The 19,058-nt window shown below is 51.5% G+C and overlaps 1 protein-coding gene across 15 annotated transcripts in view; it reads right to left on the reverse strand.

Moving 5' to 3' along the window:
* Positions 1–5,388: 5,388 nt before the first annotated feature.
* The window catches only part of WDR4 (WDR4 tRNA N7-guanosine methyltransferase non-catalytic subunit), a 31,575-nt gene continuing 17,905 nt past the window's right edge, over positions 5,389–19,058 (reverse strand). For 7 of the 15 annotated variants that reach the window (XM_019922579.3, XM_073804544.1, XM_073804548.1 and 4 more), the window contains 4 exons: positions 17,851–17,949; positions 16,360–16,424; positions 15,444–15,627; positions 13,701–14,764 (listed from right to left, as the gene is read on the reverse strand). In XM_019922579.3, the coding sequence (XP_019778138.2) occupies positions 14,495–14,764; positions 15,444–15,627; positions 16,360–16,424; positions 17,851–17,949 (618 nt within the window). In that variant the 3' untranslated portion in view covers positions 13,701–14,494. Of the gene's footprint in view, positions 14,765–15,443; positions 15,628–16,359; positions 16,444–17,850; positions 17,950–19,058 lie in introns of those variants that run through there. The other 8 variants (XM_073804545.1, XM_019922580.3, XM_073804552.1 and 5 more) reach the window with 7 other exon arrangements.

Here is a 19,058-nt window from a genome sequence, read left to right on the forward strand (position 1 = left end):
GCACAATAGATTTCTGTGTATTAATCTTGTATTCTACTACCTTGCTGAATTCATTTTTTAGTTACAGTAGTTTTGTGTGGAGACTTCAGGGTTTTCAATATAGAGTATCATGTCATCTGCAAATAGTGACAGTTTCACCTCTTCCCTTCCAATTTGGATACTTTCTTAAAAATTAATTTATTTATCTTCGGCTGTGTTGGGTTTTTGTTGCTGCATGCGGGCTTTCTCTAGTTGCGGCAAGCGGGGGCTACTCTTTGTTGCAGCGCGCGGGCTTCTCATTGCAGCGGCTTCTCTTGCTGTGGAGCATGGGCTCTAGGCTCATGGGCTTCAGTAGTTGTGGCATGCGGGCTCAGTAGTTGTGGCTTGCGGGCTCTAGAGCACAGGCTAAGTAGTTGTGGCACACAGGATTAGTTACTCTGCAGCATGTGGGATCCTCCGGAACCAGGGCTCAAACCTGTGTCCCCTGCATTGGCAGGTGGATTCTTAACCACTGTACCACCAGAGAAGTCCCTTGGATACCTTTTATTTCTTTTTCTTGTCTGACTGCTGTCGCTAAGCCTTCCGATACTATGTTGAATAGAAGTGGTGAGAGTGGGCATCCTTGTCTTGTTCCTGAATTTAGCTGGAATGTTTTCATCTAGTATTATGTTGCTTGTGGGTATATCATAAATGGCCTTTATCATGTTGAGATAGTTCCCTCTATACCCACTTTGGTGAGTTTTTATCATGAACGGATGTTGAATTTTGTCAAATGCTTTCTCTGCATCTATTGAGATGATCATGTGGTTTTTGTCTTTTCTTTTGTTAATGTGATGTATCACGTTGATTTTGCTTATACTGAACCATCCTTGTGACCTGAATGAATCCAACTTGATCACAGTGTACGATCCTTTTTATGTGTTGTTGGATTCAGTTTGCTAATATTTTGTTGAGGATTTTTGCTTCTATATTCATCAAAGATATTGGCCTGTAATTTTCTTTTTTTTTTGTAGTGTCTTTGTCTGGTTTGGGTATCAGGGTAACTGTGGCCACAAAGAATTGATTTGGGAGTGGTTCCCTCCTCTTCAATTTTTTGGAATAGTTTTAGAAGGACAGGTATAAATTCTTCTTTGTATGTTTGGTAGAATTCCTCAGTGAAACCATCAGGTCCTGGATTTTGTTTGCAGGGAGTTTTGGAGGGTTTTTTGTTTGTTTTGTTTTGTTTCTAACAGATTCTATTTCACTTCTAGTGATCAATCTGTTCAAATTATGTTTCTTCTCGACTCAGTTTTGGTGGGCTGTATGTTTCTAGAAACTTGTCCATTTCTTCTACGCTGTCCAATTTGTTTATAGTGTTCTCTTATGAGTTTTTGTATTTCTGTGGTATTGTTATTTCTCCTCTTTCATTTCTTATTTTATTTGGGTCCTCTCTCTTTTCTTCTTGGTGAACCTTGCTAGAGGTTTGTCAATTTTGTTTACCTTTTTTTAAAAAAAAACACTGCTCTTAGTTTTATTGACCTTTTATATTATTTTCATCTCTTTATTGCCTCTCTGACATTTACTATTTTCTTCCTTCTGCTGACTCTGGGTTTTGTTTGTTCTTCTTTTTCTAATTCTTTTAGGTGGTAGGTTAGGTTGTTTATTTGACATTTTTCTTGTTTCTGGAGGAATACCTGTATCGCTATGAACTGCCCTCTTAGAACTGCTTCTGCAGCATCCCATAGGATTTGTCAATTTGTTTTCATTTTCCTTTGTCTCTAGGTATTTTCTGACACAGAGTAGTTTCAGCATTACTAACCCATAGCCCTGCGTGAAACAAATTTACTATCAAAAGGACAGTATTTTGTCCAATTCTTTTTGTCTTTAGACTTAGCAGTATCCTGTCAAAATACTGTTCTCCAAAGTGACTTAAGTTGGTTCTTTCCTTCCTGGCCTCCGTCACCGGGGTTCATTACTCGCTGTAGAAGAGTTAGGTTCATTTGTTACTGTTCGTATTCCTTTCTCCCCATAAAGTGCTTGGTTTTCCTCATTTATTTGTGGGTGCACTACTACGGTTCTAAGAATGGGAGCTTTAAAAAAAAAAAGTATCCAGTTCCCTGGCAGTCCAGTGGTTAGGACTCTGTGCTTCCACTGCAAGGGGCATGGGTTCAACCCCTGCTTGGGGAACTCAGATCCCACGTGCCACACCGTGCGGCCAAAACAAAACTAAACAAAGTATCCTTAGACGAAATTTGCTCCCACTCCCCCCCAACCCCCACCCCCGCAGGTAACCAACCACCCTCTTTAGTTGCTGGTTTATCCTGTATTTCTTCGGCACAAATAAGCAGGTGCCTGTGTCTTTTCTTCTATCCTCATCTTTCTCACGTGAAGGGATCATGCTACAGACACTTGTGCGTGGTGTCCTACACGTAACAGTATGTCCTGGTAATCACTGTGTCTGTTCATATAGACCTTCTTCATTCATCACTACGGCTGCACAGGCTCCATTGTGTGGGGATACCCTGTTTATTTAACCCTCCCTATGTGGGCATTTGCACTGGTTCCTACATTTCACAATGACAAATCATGCTCAATAATAACCTTATGGGTGTGTATTCTCATATTGTTGGACATGTGTCCTCAGCGTAGATCCCAAGAAGTGGGAGGAGAAGAACAGAAGTGCATGTGTGGTTTTGCTAGTTATTGCCAAATTTCCCTCCAAAAGAGTTGTGCCGATTTGCATTCCTTCTAGCAATGTACAGGAGGGCTTTTCCCCAGAGCCTCACTGAGTGTGTCATTTTATTTAAGTTTTTGGCAATCTGGTAAGTGAGAAACAGTATGTCATTGTCGTTTTAATTTGCATTTCTCTAGTTATGAGTCTGAACTTCATTTTTTTCATGTTTGAGAGTCATTTTTATACCATTTTTGTAAATTATTTGGGCATGTCTTTTTCCCATTTCTCCCCAGTTTTTAATCCTTTTGTCACTCAAGTTTTTAAAGAGCTCTTTATATGTTAGAGATTTTACAAAGAGACAACTCTTTGGTCTGTGTTGCATGTATTTCCTCTCAGTTTATCAGTTCAGTTTTTATTTGGTTTATGGTGTTTTCTCTGATACAGTTTTTTTTTATTTGTATGCAGTCAAATGTATCAATACTTTTCTCATATTGTCTCTGGATTTGGGGTCATAGTTAGACCCTCCCTACACCAAAGTGAAGAAGAAATCCACCTATGTTTTCTTCCATTACTTGTGTAGTTTCATTTTTTACTTGCTAATCTATTTGGCTTTCATTCTTGTGTATGGAGTGAGATAAGGATCTAATTTTACCTTTTTCCAGATGGCAATCCAATTGGACATTTTCTAAACAATTCATCTTTACGCAATGATATGAGACACCACCTTGTCACTCACTCAGCTTCCACATACACTCGTGGCTACTTCTGCACTGTCTCTCCTATTCTGGGCTCTATTTGTTCACGTGCCTGCACCAGACGGTCTTGACTACAGAGGCTTCACGGTGTTAATGCTGGCTGGGCTGGGGCCCCTCATCGTTTTTCCATGTTTTTCTGGCTATTTTTGTTTGTTTTTCCATATGAGCTCCATACAACAGCTAATATTTTTCGTGGGACTGCTCTGAATTTGTAAAGTTAGGGAGACCTGGCGTCTTTGTAAAGCTGGGTCATCCCATGCAAAAGGAGACATGTCTTTCCATTTCTTCAAGTCCACTTCTGTGTCCTTCAAGACTGCTTTAAAATGTTAATTGTAGAGGTTTCCCCACGTTTCTGGTTAAATTTATCCCTGAGCAAACCTTGCTGCAATTGTAAATGGAATTTTTCCGTATTGTCTCTTATTGTTCATACGTAGGCAGGCTACTGACTTTTTAATATTAACTTTGTATCCAGCTACTTCACTGAATATTTGTTTAAAATCATTGATCCCCTAAGGGTTTTCCAGATACACCATCATGTCATCTGCAAATAGAGAAGGTCTTACTTCTTCTTTACCAATTGTTATGCCTCTAATTGACTCCTCTTGTCTGATACGTGCAGGATAGTAGAAAAGGTAGTGGGCATTCGTGCCTTTTTTCTGATCTTAATGGAAATGCCTCTAAGTGCCTCTTCATAAAGTAAGGTGCTGGCTTTAGGACTAAGGTGTATCGTGTCAGATGGCTGTAAACAGCGTGACCGTACTTACTGCCACTGAACTGTAGGCTTAAAAATGGCTAAAACGGCATATTGTATGTATATGTTACCACGATTTTTTCCCCCGATTCCCATTCTTTTATCATGGTACTGAATTTTGTACAAGACGTATCCATGGAGAGAACTATGAATTTTTTTCTTAGATGTGTTAATGTGATAAGTGATACTAATGTTGAACAAACCTTAAATTCTTAAAATAAATCCCATTCAGTCATGATGTATTATTTTTGTAATGCTATTGTATTATTTTTATGTTAGATTCCAGCTGCCAGTACTTAGTGATTTTGCACTGATAATTCATGAGTGATATTGGTGTACAGGTTTTTCCCTTTATACTGTCTTCATCTGGTTTAAGTATCTGATATTATACTAGCTTCACAAGAGGAATCAGGAACTGCTTTCCTTCCTTTTCTACACTCTGGAACACTTTATGGTGCTCTGGGACTAACTGGTCCTTGAAGTTTGGTAGAATTCCCCTGTGAAGGTCTGGGCCTGTGGTTTTTCTGGGGTAGTTCCTTAATAACTTTCTTACGTATACTTATTTCTAACATGCTGTCATCCTCATTTAACCACATACAGTGAAGAGCTTTCCAACACGCACCTACCAGAGAAAAGTCTGCTCTCACCTGTGCTGGTGGCTTCGGGGGTCTTTTGAATACTGGACTTTGTTAAGCTTCAAAGCAAGCTTCCCAGCAAGGCTCAGCTGCAGAGGGGCCCTGAGCACACGGTGCTGTACAGTCAGACTTGACCTGGCAGGATTCACGGGTGCAGGGCCAACAAGTGGGGGGCCCGCTTTGTCTGCTCTTCGGGTCAGATGAAGAATGCTCGAGAGCTGAGGTAGCTCATCACGTGACCCTCAGTCAAGGGCGCTGTCTGCCCGCCTGCTGGGCAGAACAAGCCACTTCACTGGAATATTCACTGTCATCGGAATATTTCACAAAAGGGGCAGATGTTCCGAGCAGGGTCGCCATGACAGATGTCTCATAGCCTTTTGATTTCTCTGGGTAATGGTCCATCTGAGCCAGTAACCTCAAAGAACACTGACCTAAGAGACGCTTGGCCCGGAACCGCAGGCTTCCAGGAACCCTGACCCCCTCTGTGGCCGCCCCTGCCCACCTGGCTACTGCCCGTGCCCTCTCAGCCGCGCTGGCCGCTCACAGGCGCTTCCCCCACCAGACGCCTCCCCTCCCCGTCAGGCCAGCAAAAGTCAAAACAAATCACCCAGAGGAGCCATGAGCACAGCTTTTTTATTTTCTTTCATTTCTTTGTCACGGAATTGGAACCAGCAAAACATAACATCAAATGTCAGGCTGGTGATTTTCTGCTTCAAAAATTGGCAAATCCCACTGTGAATCTTAGCACCACTCTGCCTCCATTTCACGGGTAAAAAGCCAGGCTTGGGGGGAAAAACAAATGGCTTTTGACACGGAAATCACAGTCTTCCCACACGCTCCTCCCCCACGTCAGGCGGGCTTGTCCTGTCTTTGGTCGCACGCTTCTGCCCCCCCGCTTCCTAAACCAGCTGTTTCAAAGGTATGCAGGGTGGAGAAAACCTTCCCAAATGCAGTGTGATACCCAAAAATCATAAAGAGATGGATGAATCCGACTACCAGAAAAGGCCATATTAAAAAGAAAATATCTAAAACAAAGCCAGAAGCCAAACTGGGAAAGATGCGCAATTCCCACAACAGAGGAAAGGCTAGGAAGATGTCCTTCAGCTCAGCGCCCCCTCCCCCAGGAAACACTGCCAAGCACCTGGGCCAAGGACGGCCACAGGCAGGTCAGAGACGAGGGGCCAGGCCTCACTCGTCACAGGACAAATGTGACTCAACCGCAGACCATGGGGAACACGGCGGGCCCAGACACACACCCCGCCCCCCAGGGCCAACTGGAAACCTGGCGACACGGGCCTGAGGACTTTTTGCCTCAAGTAATCGTTTGGCCGCAGCACAGTGGGGGCAGGTCCAGGTGGAAGGGAATTCGGAGGCAGGGCAGCTGAGTCTGGGACAGGGTGCCTGAGAAGAGGGCGCTGCCCGGGTCCCCTCGGGTCTCTGCTTCAACACCACCCTGCTCACGTGTGGTGAAACCCCACGAGGCTCACACAAGTACTTCTGAGGACAGGACGATTCCCAGACCAGAGGTCACCCGAGGCCCCTCCGGCCAGCCCAGCATGGGGAGACTTCACGAACGTACAGGGTGCTCCCCAGGGATGCCAGGTGGGCCGGCCTCAGAAAGCAGGGCACACTGTCCCTCTAAAGGCTGCTCCAGACCTGCCCCGGTGAGCTCCAGAACAGACCCCAGAAGGATCGACTTCATCCCCAGGAGCTTAACAGCCTGCCCAGAGGAGCGAAACGTTCTCTAAAGGAAGGTAATAGAGCTGAGCACTCAACCGTGACAGTGTCACCATATCAGGCACCCTACAGAAAACCTCCTGGACACAGCAGCAGGAAAAGAGGTGCATAAGCAGAAGACAGACCAGTCAGCAGAAACAGGCCAGAAACGACAGGGAAGGTGGAGTCGATGTAAGAGAAAACCACCATTTTAAGTATGCGCCGTGTGCTCAAGGACAGTTTTTCATGAGTATGATGAGAAAAATGAAAGCTACTTTTAAAAGAACAAAATCGAAATTACAGAGATGAAAAATACAATGTCTGGTTCAGAAAATACTCAGCCTTGGAATGACAGCAGCTTACACACCACAGAAGAAAAGATCAGGGAACGTGAAGATGAGAAATAGAATCCATCCATGGAATTCCCCGGTGGCACAGTGGTTAAGAATCCGCCTGCCAGTGCAGGGGACACAGGTTCAAGCCCTGGTCCGGGAAGATCCCGCATGTGACGGAGCAACTAAGCCTGTGCGCCACAACTACTGAGCCTGCGCTCTAGAGCCCGTGCGCCACAACTACTGAGCCCACGAGCCACAACTACTGAAGCCCGCGTGCGCCTAGAGCCCGTGCTCCGCAACAGAGAAGCCACCCCAATGAGAAGCCCGTGCACTGCAACGAGGAGTAGCCCCTGCTCACCGCCACTAGAGAAAGCCCGCGCGCAGCAACGAAGACCCAACGCAGCCAAAAATAAATTTTAAAAAAAGAATCTATCCACAATGAAGCAGAAGCAGAAAAAGGCCCAAAGAGAAACTGCTGAGACTGGTTGACCCTAGTGCCCGCAGCACACAGCCTGAAATGCAAGTACTGAAGTCTGCAGGAGGCAGAGAGAGAAGGGGGAAGGAAACAGATATTTGAAGAAATAATACTTGGAAACTCCCAAATTTGACAAAGACGATAAATCCACAGATTTAAGAAACTCAGCAGATGCTGAACAGGACAAACACACACATGCCCCCAAAGCACATCATGATCAAATTACAGACGACCAGTGATGAGGAGGAAGCTTTTTAAAAGCCAGGAAAAGAAGACACATTACGTACAGTGGGGAAAAGAAGGTGTATCGGTCAAGAGATGGAAGTCACAGACAATTTAAGGAGGAAAACGCTAATATAAAGAATTGTTAAACAGGAACAGAGGGCTGCTGAGTAAAGCGTGAAGAACTTTAAAGAGCAAAGGAATCTGAGGTCTGGGAGTAGCCGGCACCTCCAGGACTCATGCAGAGGGAGCAAGCCAGGAGAAGCGTGGCATCTGTGGACCTCGGGGAGATGGCAGCATCCCTCTGGGGGTTTGGGGTGGGGACTGGACCTTGTCTGAGGGGGTGCGGCTGTGATGTGCCAGCTGGTGGCGCTGGCGAGCAGAAAGCCTCCTGCCAGGATTCCAGCAACTCACTGGGGCACCAGGAGACACACTCCCTGGGAGCTGGACGTGGTACCAGGGCACGTGCCAGGACGCCTCCTGCTGGGGTGCGGTGCATGCTCACTGCGAGCCCGCTGGGGTGTCACAGAGCACCCCGTGCTGCTGGCCGGCATATCACAGCCCAGGAAGAAAGGACCCTGGGCCCTGGAGCAGCAGCCCCGTCCTCCTGCAGTGCCCCCCCAGCCCAGCCCAGTGCCCTCCACTGACCATGCCCGCCACTGTGCCAACCCGCAAAGGCAAAGGCAGAGGGTCCAGCTGCAGGGGCACGCACGGACTTGTGCATAGACACTGAGGCCACCAGCACAGAGGAAAACAGTCACTGGGGAGACTAGGGCGGCCCCGAGACAGAGCAGGAACATCTCCAAAGAAACAAAAATTAAAGAACTACATCCAGTGAAAATATCCTTCCACAATGAAGGCCACAGCGGCAATTCAACAGAGGACAGACAGCCTTTCCAACAAGTGGCACCAGGGCAGGCAGACGTCCACAGTCAAAGAACAGAACTCACATCTTACATACAAATTAACTCATGATGAATCACGGACTTAAATGTAAAACGGGAAACATGAGACATCCAGAAGTATCACAGGAGGAAATCCTGAGAGGCTAGGGCTAGGAAAAGGGTTCTCGACACCAAAGGCACCATCCGTCAAAGGAAAAAACTGATGAACTGGAGCCCATCAACATCACGTGTGTTTGCTTTGCAAAAGAGCCCGTGTTCAAAGGATGAAAAAAGGAATTGCGCCCTGGGAGAAGAATAAAAAATAACTTGAATAAAGAACTCTCAAAACTCACTTAGGATAAAACAGTGATGACACCAAATGCTGGTGAGGATGCAGAGAAACTGGGTCAACGCGCATCACCCAGAGGAATGTAAGATGACACACCCACTCTGGAAAACGGTACGGGGCTTCCTTCCAAAACCGCACGTGTGCTTCACACAACCCGAATTGCTTAGAGCGAGCCCCCGGACGTTTTCCCCACCACAGCCAAGGTTGTGGCTGGACCAGCCTGTCTGGTTCTTACGGTTGCAGGACGCGCTTCAGCAAAAGCCATCAGGGAACTTTGAGAAATGAGGTTGATTACTCAGTCCTAGAGGGCACAGCACGCCCGAGGGCCACACAGCGGGGCCCGTGCAAACGCATGAGCCTGGGGCACTGCCTCTACTGGGGTCGACGCTGGGGTGCCTAGGGCTTCAAGGGTTCACTGTTTATTGGCTACTTTGAGGCTTAAGAGTGGGAATTAGGTTGTGGGAAGGGCAAAGCAAGGTCATTCACGCAGTCAGTTTATCTAGGCTACCAGGGCTTTCTGAAAGAGGAACCTTATGTACAGTAGACACCATATTTCTGACAATTAAGACTAAAAATAGAACGTAAAATAGCTCATGAATAACTTTTATATAGATTGTATGCTAAAACACTATTTTTGCTGTATTTGGTTAAACAGACTATTCTCAAAATTTTATCTTTTTCAAACTTTTCAAAGTGACTACTGAACACTTTAAATTACATATGTGGCTCAGCTGAATTCCCACTGAAATCCAGAATTTGGAGGATAAGAAGAGATCGTCTACAAAAAACAAAAAGAAACCACTTTAAATATAAACACATACATAGCTTAGAAGGGATGAAAAAAGGAATTCCATGCTAACACTAACTTTTTACTTGGAGTGGCTGCATTCACAGGATAACCTACACTTCAGGACAAAGAACAGGACTAGGGACAGAGCGATATTTCAGAATGGTAAGGCATCGTTCATCAAGATGACACACTACTCCTACGTGTGTACGCACCTGATATCAGAATCAAAAACCACTAGAACAATGGAAAATTAGTTCCACAATTAGACATTTAAGTACTGCTTTCAGTACGTGAGAGAGGTACACAGAAACCAGGAGGATGGCTGTGCTCCTGAAACTGGTAACAACCAACAGCATCACCAACTTGACCTGATGGACATTTACAGAACACGCTTCCAGCCAGCAACGATGGGACATGTTCTCTTCAAGGGCACATGAAACCACCACCATATTGGAGCATAAACCAAGGCTCAATAAATCTAAAAGGAAAGGAATCAAAGTATATCGAGACCACAATGGAATCAAAACCAGAAATCAATGTTAAAAATCTGAAGAAAACACATCCAACGTTTGGGAATTTAACCACACTTCCAAACAGCCCATGCAGCAAAGAAATCACAATGGAAATTAGAAAGAAAAATGCATGGCAACACGCACAGAACTCAAATCAGTGCTGCAGGAAACAAATCTGCAGCATTCTCTCCACATTTACACAAGAAAGCTCTCCCAAGACAGGAGGCCTCAGCTCCCCGCCACGGTGATCTGCTGGCAGGCCTGAATGTCCCCACGACCGAGTGCCGGCTTCCCCCGGAGCGGTGATCCACGCTTTGTTAAGGCGCCTTTGCTGAGAACAGGGTCAAGGTTAAGCCTCGACACGAAGTGGGCTGCTTCACTGGCCCGCACACAGCGGCCCATAACTCCAAGTCTGCCCCTTTGCAAAGTTAAACCTCAAAGGCTGAGCAAGAGAATGTACCGGTAGGGGTTGAAATGAACGAGGGTGGGCGGCGCTGTCCCAGTGCCTGCGGGCCAGCAAGGGCCCTCCCGAGAGAAACGCTTACGCGTGTTCCAGGACAGCGACCAGCTCGCTCCCCGCAGCCCAGAAGTGGGAACTACTCAAATGCCCACGTGACAGTGGGGTGAGCGCGCTGTGGTGTTTTCACACGAGGGAGCAGTGAGAGTGACCACCACAGCCGTACACAACAGCATGAGAGGCGGCGAACCAGCGCGTTGGGTCGGCCTGGCCTGGGGGTAGGGGTGGGGGGTCGGCGGTAACTGCCAGGAGGGAACCTGGGGACCACTCTGCTGTTGCTGAGCGTCCCGGCTCTGGCTGGGACTGTTACCCATTCCGGGCACACTTGCCAGCCGTACACTAGGATGAAAACGAAGGAACAAAACCACTTCAAATTCACAACTGTGGTGACCAGGTTTTTAAAAAATCAGTAAATGAGCCGGAACAAAGCCCAAGGAATCTCCCCAAACGCAAAACACACGGACACTGAGAAAGGACGGAAAACAGAGCTAAGTAGAGGGGTAAGAAAGCCAGCTCAACTCCTCCGCCCCCTCGGCTCAACAGACGAACCCAAAGAAGCCGCTCTTCTCATCAGAGGACGATGGACCGGCCTTCTCAAGGCAAAGCCACGGAGGGAAGCAGGGACGCTGCTGCTACGGGTGAAGACGGAAAAGACGAAAACCCAGGAAATCCAACAGCTGGCTCCTCGCGGGTCTGCGTTCCGCCAACCACGGGAGAAACTTCGGGACAACCGGGGGCACATGAGCAGGAACGGCTCCTAAGTCAGGCTTCCAGCGAGAATTCAGCTCACACTCACCTGAGATTCGTTAAGGTCCTTTGATGGAGACGCTAGTTCCAGGGACGCGGACGGGGTTTCGGGACCAAGAAGAAGCCACGTCTGCCCCTGGGGCTGGGTGGAGCCAGGGCCCCCAGGAGGCGACAGTCCCAGAGGGAGGCAGCCCACGGGAACGGGCACCACAGCAGAAGAGAAGGCCGCTGCCTATCTCCCCCTCCCCCCCCCCCACACCTGCTGCCGGGCCTCTAGCGGCCGAAGCCCTGGGAACGGCCGAAGCCCTGGGAACGGAGGCACGGATCACCAAGTGGGGCGGGGCTGTGTGGGAGAAGCAGCAGACCAGACCACAGTCACAGTCAGCCCGTCAGTATAGCCTGGTCTCTGACACGTGCGTGTGTAGCTTCGATCAGAACGCAAGTAACTTTAAAGCAACCCCCGGAAAGGCGGGAGATGTTCGTGGCCCCTCTCACCGTGCTCTGCTCTCCCAGACAGGCTGCCTGGCACTGCCGCTGTCGTTAAGTCTGAGCCTCCCCATCAGGGGCAAGAGGCCAGCCTCACACACCCCTGAGCGCCACCCCTGCTGCCCGGAGCTGGGACACCGGGGTTCCAGAGGCTGCTCCCCTAGCTGCCCTCAGGGACCACGTGGAACGCGGTGAAATGAACCAGTTCCTCTAAAACACTGCACAGACTTGAGAGAGCGCGGTAGGGACTGGCAAGGCTCTCTGTAGAGGACCAGAAAATCAAGGCTGTAGACTGGGCAGGCCATCCGGTCTCCGAGGCAACCATCCCCCTCTGCGGCTGCAGCCCCGAAGCCGACGTCGTCCACCCCCAATCGAGCAGGCGTGGGCGTGTCCCGGTAAAATTTCAGTGATGGACACTCATCTCGAAATCTTTTGCTTTTGACTTTTCCCAACCCTTTAAAAATGTAAAAACTACGCTTAGCTCACAGACCACACAGAACTGGTCAACAGGCAGCATGTGGCCTGCGAGCCCGTTTGCTGACCCCTATCTTAGACAAAGACACCAAAAAGAACAAACCTAAATTGCTCCTAAAACCAAGAATTCAGAGCAGACTATTATCACAAACCCTTCCTGGGCCCGATGCAGTGCTCACGAGGTCAGGCTCCCCCTCCAGGACCATGGCCAGGGCACCCCACTCTGCCCTGGGGACCCCATTCCATCCCAGGCACACCCCCTCTGCTCTCCTTTGCCCGAGACAGCCCCCCATCTGGGGAGGTCCTGATGTCCCTTGTGGGAAGTTACCCCGGGCGGTTCACAAACAGCACTGTTTTCAGATCAATGTTTAAAGTAAAATAAGGCACTTAGGAAGTTTGAAGCCTTGCAGCTTCTGATACACAAAATGATTTGTGTCCAAGTACCCTGTGAAACCCCAAACCAAAGAAATGTTTTTCTTCAAATCAAAAGGCAAATGTTTCGGTCGGAAACAGCGCACTCATCACAAATGGTTCCACTCAATATATTCTGAGATTAGCTCCAGGTGCTGCTGCTAAAATTTCTAGAAGCTGCAAAAAAGCTCATCTTTATTGATCAGTAATTAGAATTCAGCCGACCCTCCTGCTCTGCAGCACGTGCACAGAGTGCAAACCGAAATCAAACATACACAGCATCACCCGTCACTTCCCTGCGGAGTAAGCGTGCAGCCGGGCTTCTCTGTCCACACGCGTCGCGGACAAGCTCCCGTCTCCACCAGCGCCGGCGAGGAGCTCTCCGCACCCCGAGGGGCCTGAGCACCGGAGCCAGCGCTGCCCAGGGAACCGAGGACTTAACTCCCCTCAGGTTTACGGCCCCCGCGGTGCGCAGCCGCCTGCTGGACAGCGTAGTGGACCATCCAGGAGGGCGAGGGGACTGGAGAAAAGCGCGGGTGTGCACCGCACTGCTGGAAAGACATCCGTCCGCGTCCAGGCTCCCCTAGAGGAAGCCGCGTGGACAAGCAGGAAAGGACAGCGCCACAGCTGCAGGGTGACGTGCCCTCCAGTGTGAAGGGAAGGGGCTTGGAGGCGCTCACTGCTCAGGCATAGCGGCTCACACGCTGCATGGCCTCCCTCCAGCCAGAGGGCTCTGCTCAGCAACAGAATGTTCTAGAGCCCAGGGTCCCGCATCCAGCTACCTGGCACGGCCCCAGGTGTCCGCTGAGTCGGGATGGACCTCGCCGCCCCCCAGCCCGAGTCGGGAATGAGGTCCCCCCTTTGCCTGCGTCAGGGCGCTGCGGGCAGGAGGGGCGAGCACAGTGTCCCGCCGCCCCGAGGCGCCGAGCACCCCCAAGGAGCGCTCCGAGCCGAGCTAGGACGAGCAGCTCCGTGGTGCGCGCCCCGCCTTCATCTTCTTGGTCTGCCCGTTGGACCCGCGCGGTGGCCCCCTGCGTCGCTTCTTCTCCAGCTGCTGCTGCAGCCGTTCCTCCTTCTTCTTCAGGTAAGTGGTCATGTTGTCGCAGGTGGCCTTGTAGAGGCTGCTGAAGCCACTGTCCGTGCCAGCAGAGCCTGTGCGGAACAAGAATGGGTGCCAGTGTGCCACAGGAGCGCAGGGGCTCTGCTTCTAGCGGGGGACGTGGTGGGCCGGAGGGACCCTCCTGTGACAGTGACCACCCGGCTCTCCGTGGACCTGTGGCGCCTCCTCTGGCATGGGCCCAAGGATGCCCACCTCCTGGTGGTCACACCTGGCTGGACCGAGGACTCGCTTCTAACAGGACATGTGGGGCCCGGAGGTCCCCGGGAGGCCAGGTGCAGAGGCTGTGGCTGCATCCTGTCGGCACCGCGCCCCTGCTCCTCTGCACTGGGGACTGGGGTGTCCTCCAGCCAACAGCCAGCGGGGACCTGAAATCTGCCAACCACCGAGCGGCCGGATGCAGACCCCGCAGGGCCCACAGAAACAGTGGGACGTGCGGGCCGCTCTAGCGTCTATACACACCGAAGCTGCGTTTGCGTCCCCAGAGCTCGGAGGACCCAGGCCTCCATCTGGACGGTGGCTTGTCTTCCCAAGAAGTCTTCTGAGCAATCATTTCTTTATTCGAGTAAAGGCACCTGAGTTCCAGGGCTGAGTTAAAAGCACCCCCTGACACAGCCAGAAGCTGCGTCCCAAGAGCCTGCCTTCTGCCAGTACAAACGGAGGGGCTCTCGGCACCTCAATCTCCGCTAAGGGAACCAACCAGGCCCCGGCTCACAGCAGCTCTGCTGTCCCGACGCAGACGCAGACACACACACCACACCCACCACAGGCCCTGCACCCTCACCCACAGAACAGCTTCCTGCTGCGTTCCGCGCTCTGGAACCAGCGTCCGCCCGCGCCCACGGCTGAACATGACCCTGCAAAGCAGGCCAGGGCGGGTCCTCACCTTCCAACATGGCCCAGTTCTCGCGAAGGTGAGCACAGACCCTCTTCGACACAGCACTTTCAGGAAGAGACTGAGAAGACGAACGGAAAACCTTTATTGGAAAGAGGCCGGTGGACAGTGGTGACCCCTGTACTCACAGGAGGCGGAAAGGCCGCTCTCCCCGGTTCATCAGGCATGGCAGCGACCGCAGCTCGCCACGCAGGACTCCACCCAAGGTGTCTGGAACCTGGCAGGTGCCAGCTGGCGGCACCACTCACCGCTAGTTTTCAGATAAAGACCCCCGAGCGAGCTGCCAGGCGCTCTGAGCACTCGTCGAGGCCGTGCAAGTTTGCAAAGGCTCTGCGGGTGTCACCTGCTTCTCCCCATGGCACCTTAGACACAGGACAGGCGCGAGGTGACATCCCTGCTTTACGCACGGCTCACCCAGGCCACGTGCAAGGAGGGGCCCCCTCACTGTCCAGCGGGACCACTGCCCCAGCGCAAGGCTGCGCCGAGGCTGCAAATGTTAAGGGCTCACCAACTGTGGGCTTTTCTCCTAAAAAGACGTGTCAGCAGAACAATCACAGGAAATACATACCAATGACAGCAATTCACCCCGAGACACCCGTGCAGGCACCGTGACACTGAAGAACCCGGCCAGGCACCCAGCTCCCTGCACCCACGCCGCAAGCCCTGTGGCCGCTGTCCCCCAAGGACACAGCCGCTGGCACGGGCGTAGTCGACGGAAACAGCGGGGCCGCCCATCTCACCTGCCACTGGCCGCCCACAGGCCTGCAGAGCACGAGGGGGGCCTCCCGGCAGTCCTGCAGGACCCACAGCCCCCGGGCCTCCTCGAAGGCGGCGTCCCACACTCTGTGCTGGAAAGTCAGCTGCTGCTGGTAGACCAGCTGCCGCCGGGGGACATCCAGCTGGAAGAGGCAGACCACGGGCAGCCTTCCCAGGGAGAGAGGGGACGATCACGACAGCGCCCACGGGGGCACTCAGCCCCGGGCCAGCCCCGCCAACACCTCAGCGGCAACCTCGGGACGACCTGAGCCCGGAGCCCCCAGCCAAGCCACTCCTGCTTCCCCGACCCCGGGAACCGTGAGCTAACGAACGCTCCAGTCCCGAAGTCCGGGGACAGCTTACTAGGCAGCAAAGTCGAAGCCGTGCAGATGAGACAGCCGCCCTGCCCGCCAAGCAGCGGATGGGACCCCGGGCCGCGCTCAGCCCTCCCCAGCAGGCTTTTTACCCTCTAATCCTGCGTCCTCATTTCCAACATGAGCTCAGCCGCCCACCCCAGGCCTGCTGTCAGGACAAGTGACAATGTGGGAGGCCCCCAAACGCCCCCCCCCGGCACGCAGACAAGGCCCAGGAGGGAACGCTGAGTGGCCCGTGCCCCCCACACCCACCTCGTCAGCACCGCCAGCCCCCCACGGGTCTCTCATGCCCAACTGGGACTGACTGAGGTGAACTCTACCACAGCCGACCCTTCGCTGGGATTCTATCTGCACAAAAGACCAGCCGGGGGCCGCTGCTCCCTTCACCCTAGCGGATTAAGATGCAGCGCACAGAAAGGGAGCCGCCCGGCCCGCAGCAGCAGGGCTCGTAAAGCGAAGTTCACTGCAGGCAGACGCCGCGCCAGCGTCGCCGTCCAAGCCTCCCGAACGGGCCGCGTGGGCTCACCCGTCACACAGGAGCGCCACGCAGTCCTCCTGGCGCCAGTAAGTGATCCTGGACGCAGCGAACCTCTGAAAGGAAAAGCAGTGGCTTCAGGGGTGTCAGCCTGGCAGGACCTGACGCCGGCTGCTCTGCTCCAACTGCGAGCATCGCTGCAGGACAGACGGTCCCCACGTGTGGTCCATGACAGGCAAAGAGAAGACACTGCAGGACTCTCTGCACACCAGTGAGGGCACAGCTCACAGGGAATTCCGACACACAGGGCAGACGGCAGAGGCCGCTCCGTGGCTCTGGCCCTCCCTCCGGAGCTGTGCCACATCTCCAAGGCCAATGGAATTGCTCAAAAAGGAGGGAGGACAGAGCACACGGGGAGGAAAGGAAGGCGTGCACGTGAGCGTCCACACGCTCCGGCAGAGGAAGCAGCCTGGGCTGGGAGCCAGCAGAGGCGCAGGGGGCACGGCAGGCCCACGCACAGCTCTCGGGGGCTGCCCTGGCCGCTGCTCCCCTCTACGCTTTCTCCTCGCCGTCCAGGGGCGTCAGGGGTGAGCAGAGCGCAGACGGGAAGAAGGTAGAACGAGCAGGCCTCTCTCTGCTGCAGCTCTAACGGGGGCACCGTGGCTGCAGAAACCCAAGGCGGAGGCGCGCACGGGGGCAGCCAGGGCAGCTGGAGGCCACTGACCCAGAGGGCCCTGAAGCCACTGGGCTGGGTGGCCGTGGCCCTGGGGTCCTGGGGCTCTGACCCACGTCAGGCCTACCTGCCCATGTGCTACAGAGAGGTCTCGGGGTGGACGAGAGAACCGAGAAGCCAAGGACGAGGGAGGAGAGCCCTTCAGTTCAGGCCCAGGTCTCGTTAGACACGCAGCAAAGCCCCGTGCCACGGGCTGCCACCCTGCGCATCATGACCCCAGCCCCCAGGCCAGCTCTGCAGGCCCTGGAAACGCGTGAGCAGACCCTCCCTCCCCACCAGGCCCAGCTGGGCCTCTGGAAGCTGCCAGAACCGTCCACGTGTGATCAGCTGGACCCTAGCCAAACAGGGCACCCGCCCGGGAGCATCAGAGCGAAGAACCCCGAGAGCCTGAAAGGCAGCCCACACCTTCTCCCCTGCAGATCCCCTGACAGCTGAAGGCTCAGGTGACCTGATCTGGGGATGCACTGGCCAGTGCGCCATCCTGGGGGCATGAGGCTGACCCACGATGGACAGAGGTAGGGAATCCTGGGCATGCTCAGCTCCCCGCCAGGCACCACTATTTTTTCCATTTCCAAGCAGGATTAGAGACCTTTCTGTAAATTAGTGGTTTGAATGCAAACATGGTAAGATATAAATTTTTTCCCATTTACATGACTAGGTGCCTTCAGAATTTGAAATACACGATTCCTCTCAAGCTGGAAGAAGTTTACATTGACAGGAAAAACACTTTTCCAACGTAAAACGAATTTTTTCCACAGGATCCATGACTGGAGAGACGCCCTATAAACCAGAGACAAACGTGAGGTTACCTTGTTGCTCCAGGGCTCCGACGGCTCCTGCAGGCTGGGCAGGTGACAACAATGCAACTCGCGGCCGCTTCTGTACTGCCAGAGTCTCAGGGTGCGGTCCTGCACACACCAAGGACGGGTCAGCACCCAATGAGGCGTCCAGGCTTCACCGGGTAGTGGGAATAACTCAGCTATGTCCACTGCACCTCTCTCCCAGCTAAAGGCTCTTTGCTTAGTAACAACTGTGCAGAGTCGCACAAACCAATAAGTAAACATGGGTGACCCCACACAGCCAAATGGGCAAGGACACAAGACACATGCCGGAGGTCAAAGACAACACCTGCTATGCTCGGGCTGGGAGTGAACACACACGCATGCACGCACGTACACACACAGACCCATCAATGAGCATGCATTCGCACAAGGAGAAACACATGGGGTTGATGAGCATGTGACACCTGTCCACACATCACTGTTTAAGAATGGGTGAAAAGAGGACATCCGTTTGTTACCCATGAGAGTGTCAACTGGCATGGCCCTGATGTGTGCGCCAAAAATAACATAAATGCAAAAAAAGGAGGGTTTATCAGGAACAAGACAAAGATGCCCACTTTGGCCACTTTTATTCAACACAGTAATGGCAGTCTTAGCCACAGCAATCAGACAAGAAAAAGAAAAGAAATCCAAATTGGAAAAGTAAAACTGTTACTGTTTGCAGATGATGTGATTTTATATATAGAAAAGCCTCCACCAAAAGACTACTAGAAATAATAAATGAATAGAACAAAGTTGCAGGGTACACAATCAATGTAAAAAATCTGTTGTGCTTCTACACACTAACAACAGACTAAAAGAAAGAAAAATTAAGAAAGCAACCCCACTTACAATTTATTTAGGAATAAATTTAACCAAGGAGATGAAAGACCTGTACTCAGAAAAGTATAAGACATTGTAGAAAGAAACTGAAAACACAAACAAATGGAAAGATATTCCTGCTCATGGATTAGAAGAATTAACATTGTTAAAATGTACATTATTAACTAAAACAATTGAAGACTCACTCCAATCACTATCAAAATCACAACATGTTTCAAACATAAGACAAAAAAATCCTAAAATTTATATGAAACCACAAAAGACCCAGAATAGCCAAAGCAATCTTGAGAAAGAATAACAAAGCTAGAGTGTGTCACGCTCCCTGATTTCAAACTATACTGCAAAACTACAAT

The sequence above is a fragment of the Tursiops truncatus genome, chromosome 4 (assembly GCF_011762595.2).
Source record: "Tursiops truncatus isolate mTurTru1 chromosome 4, mTurTru1.mat.Y, whole genome shotgun sequence".
Lineage (NCBI taxonomy): Eukaryota > Metazoa > Chordata > Mammalia > Artiodactyla > Delphinidae > Tursiops > Tursiops truncatus.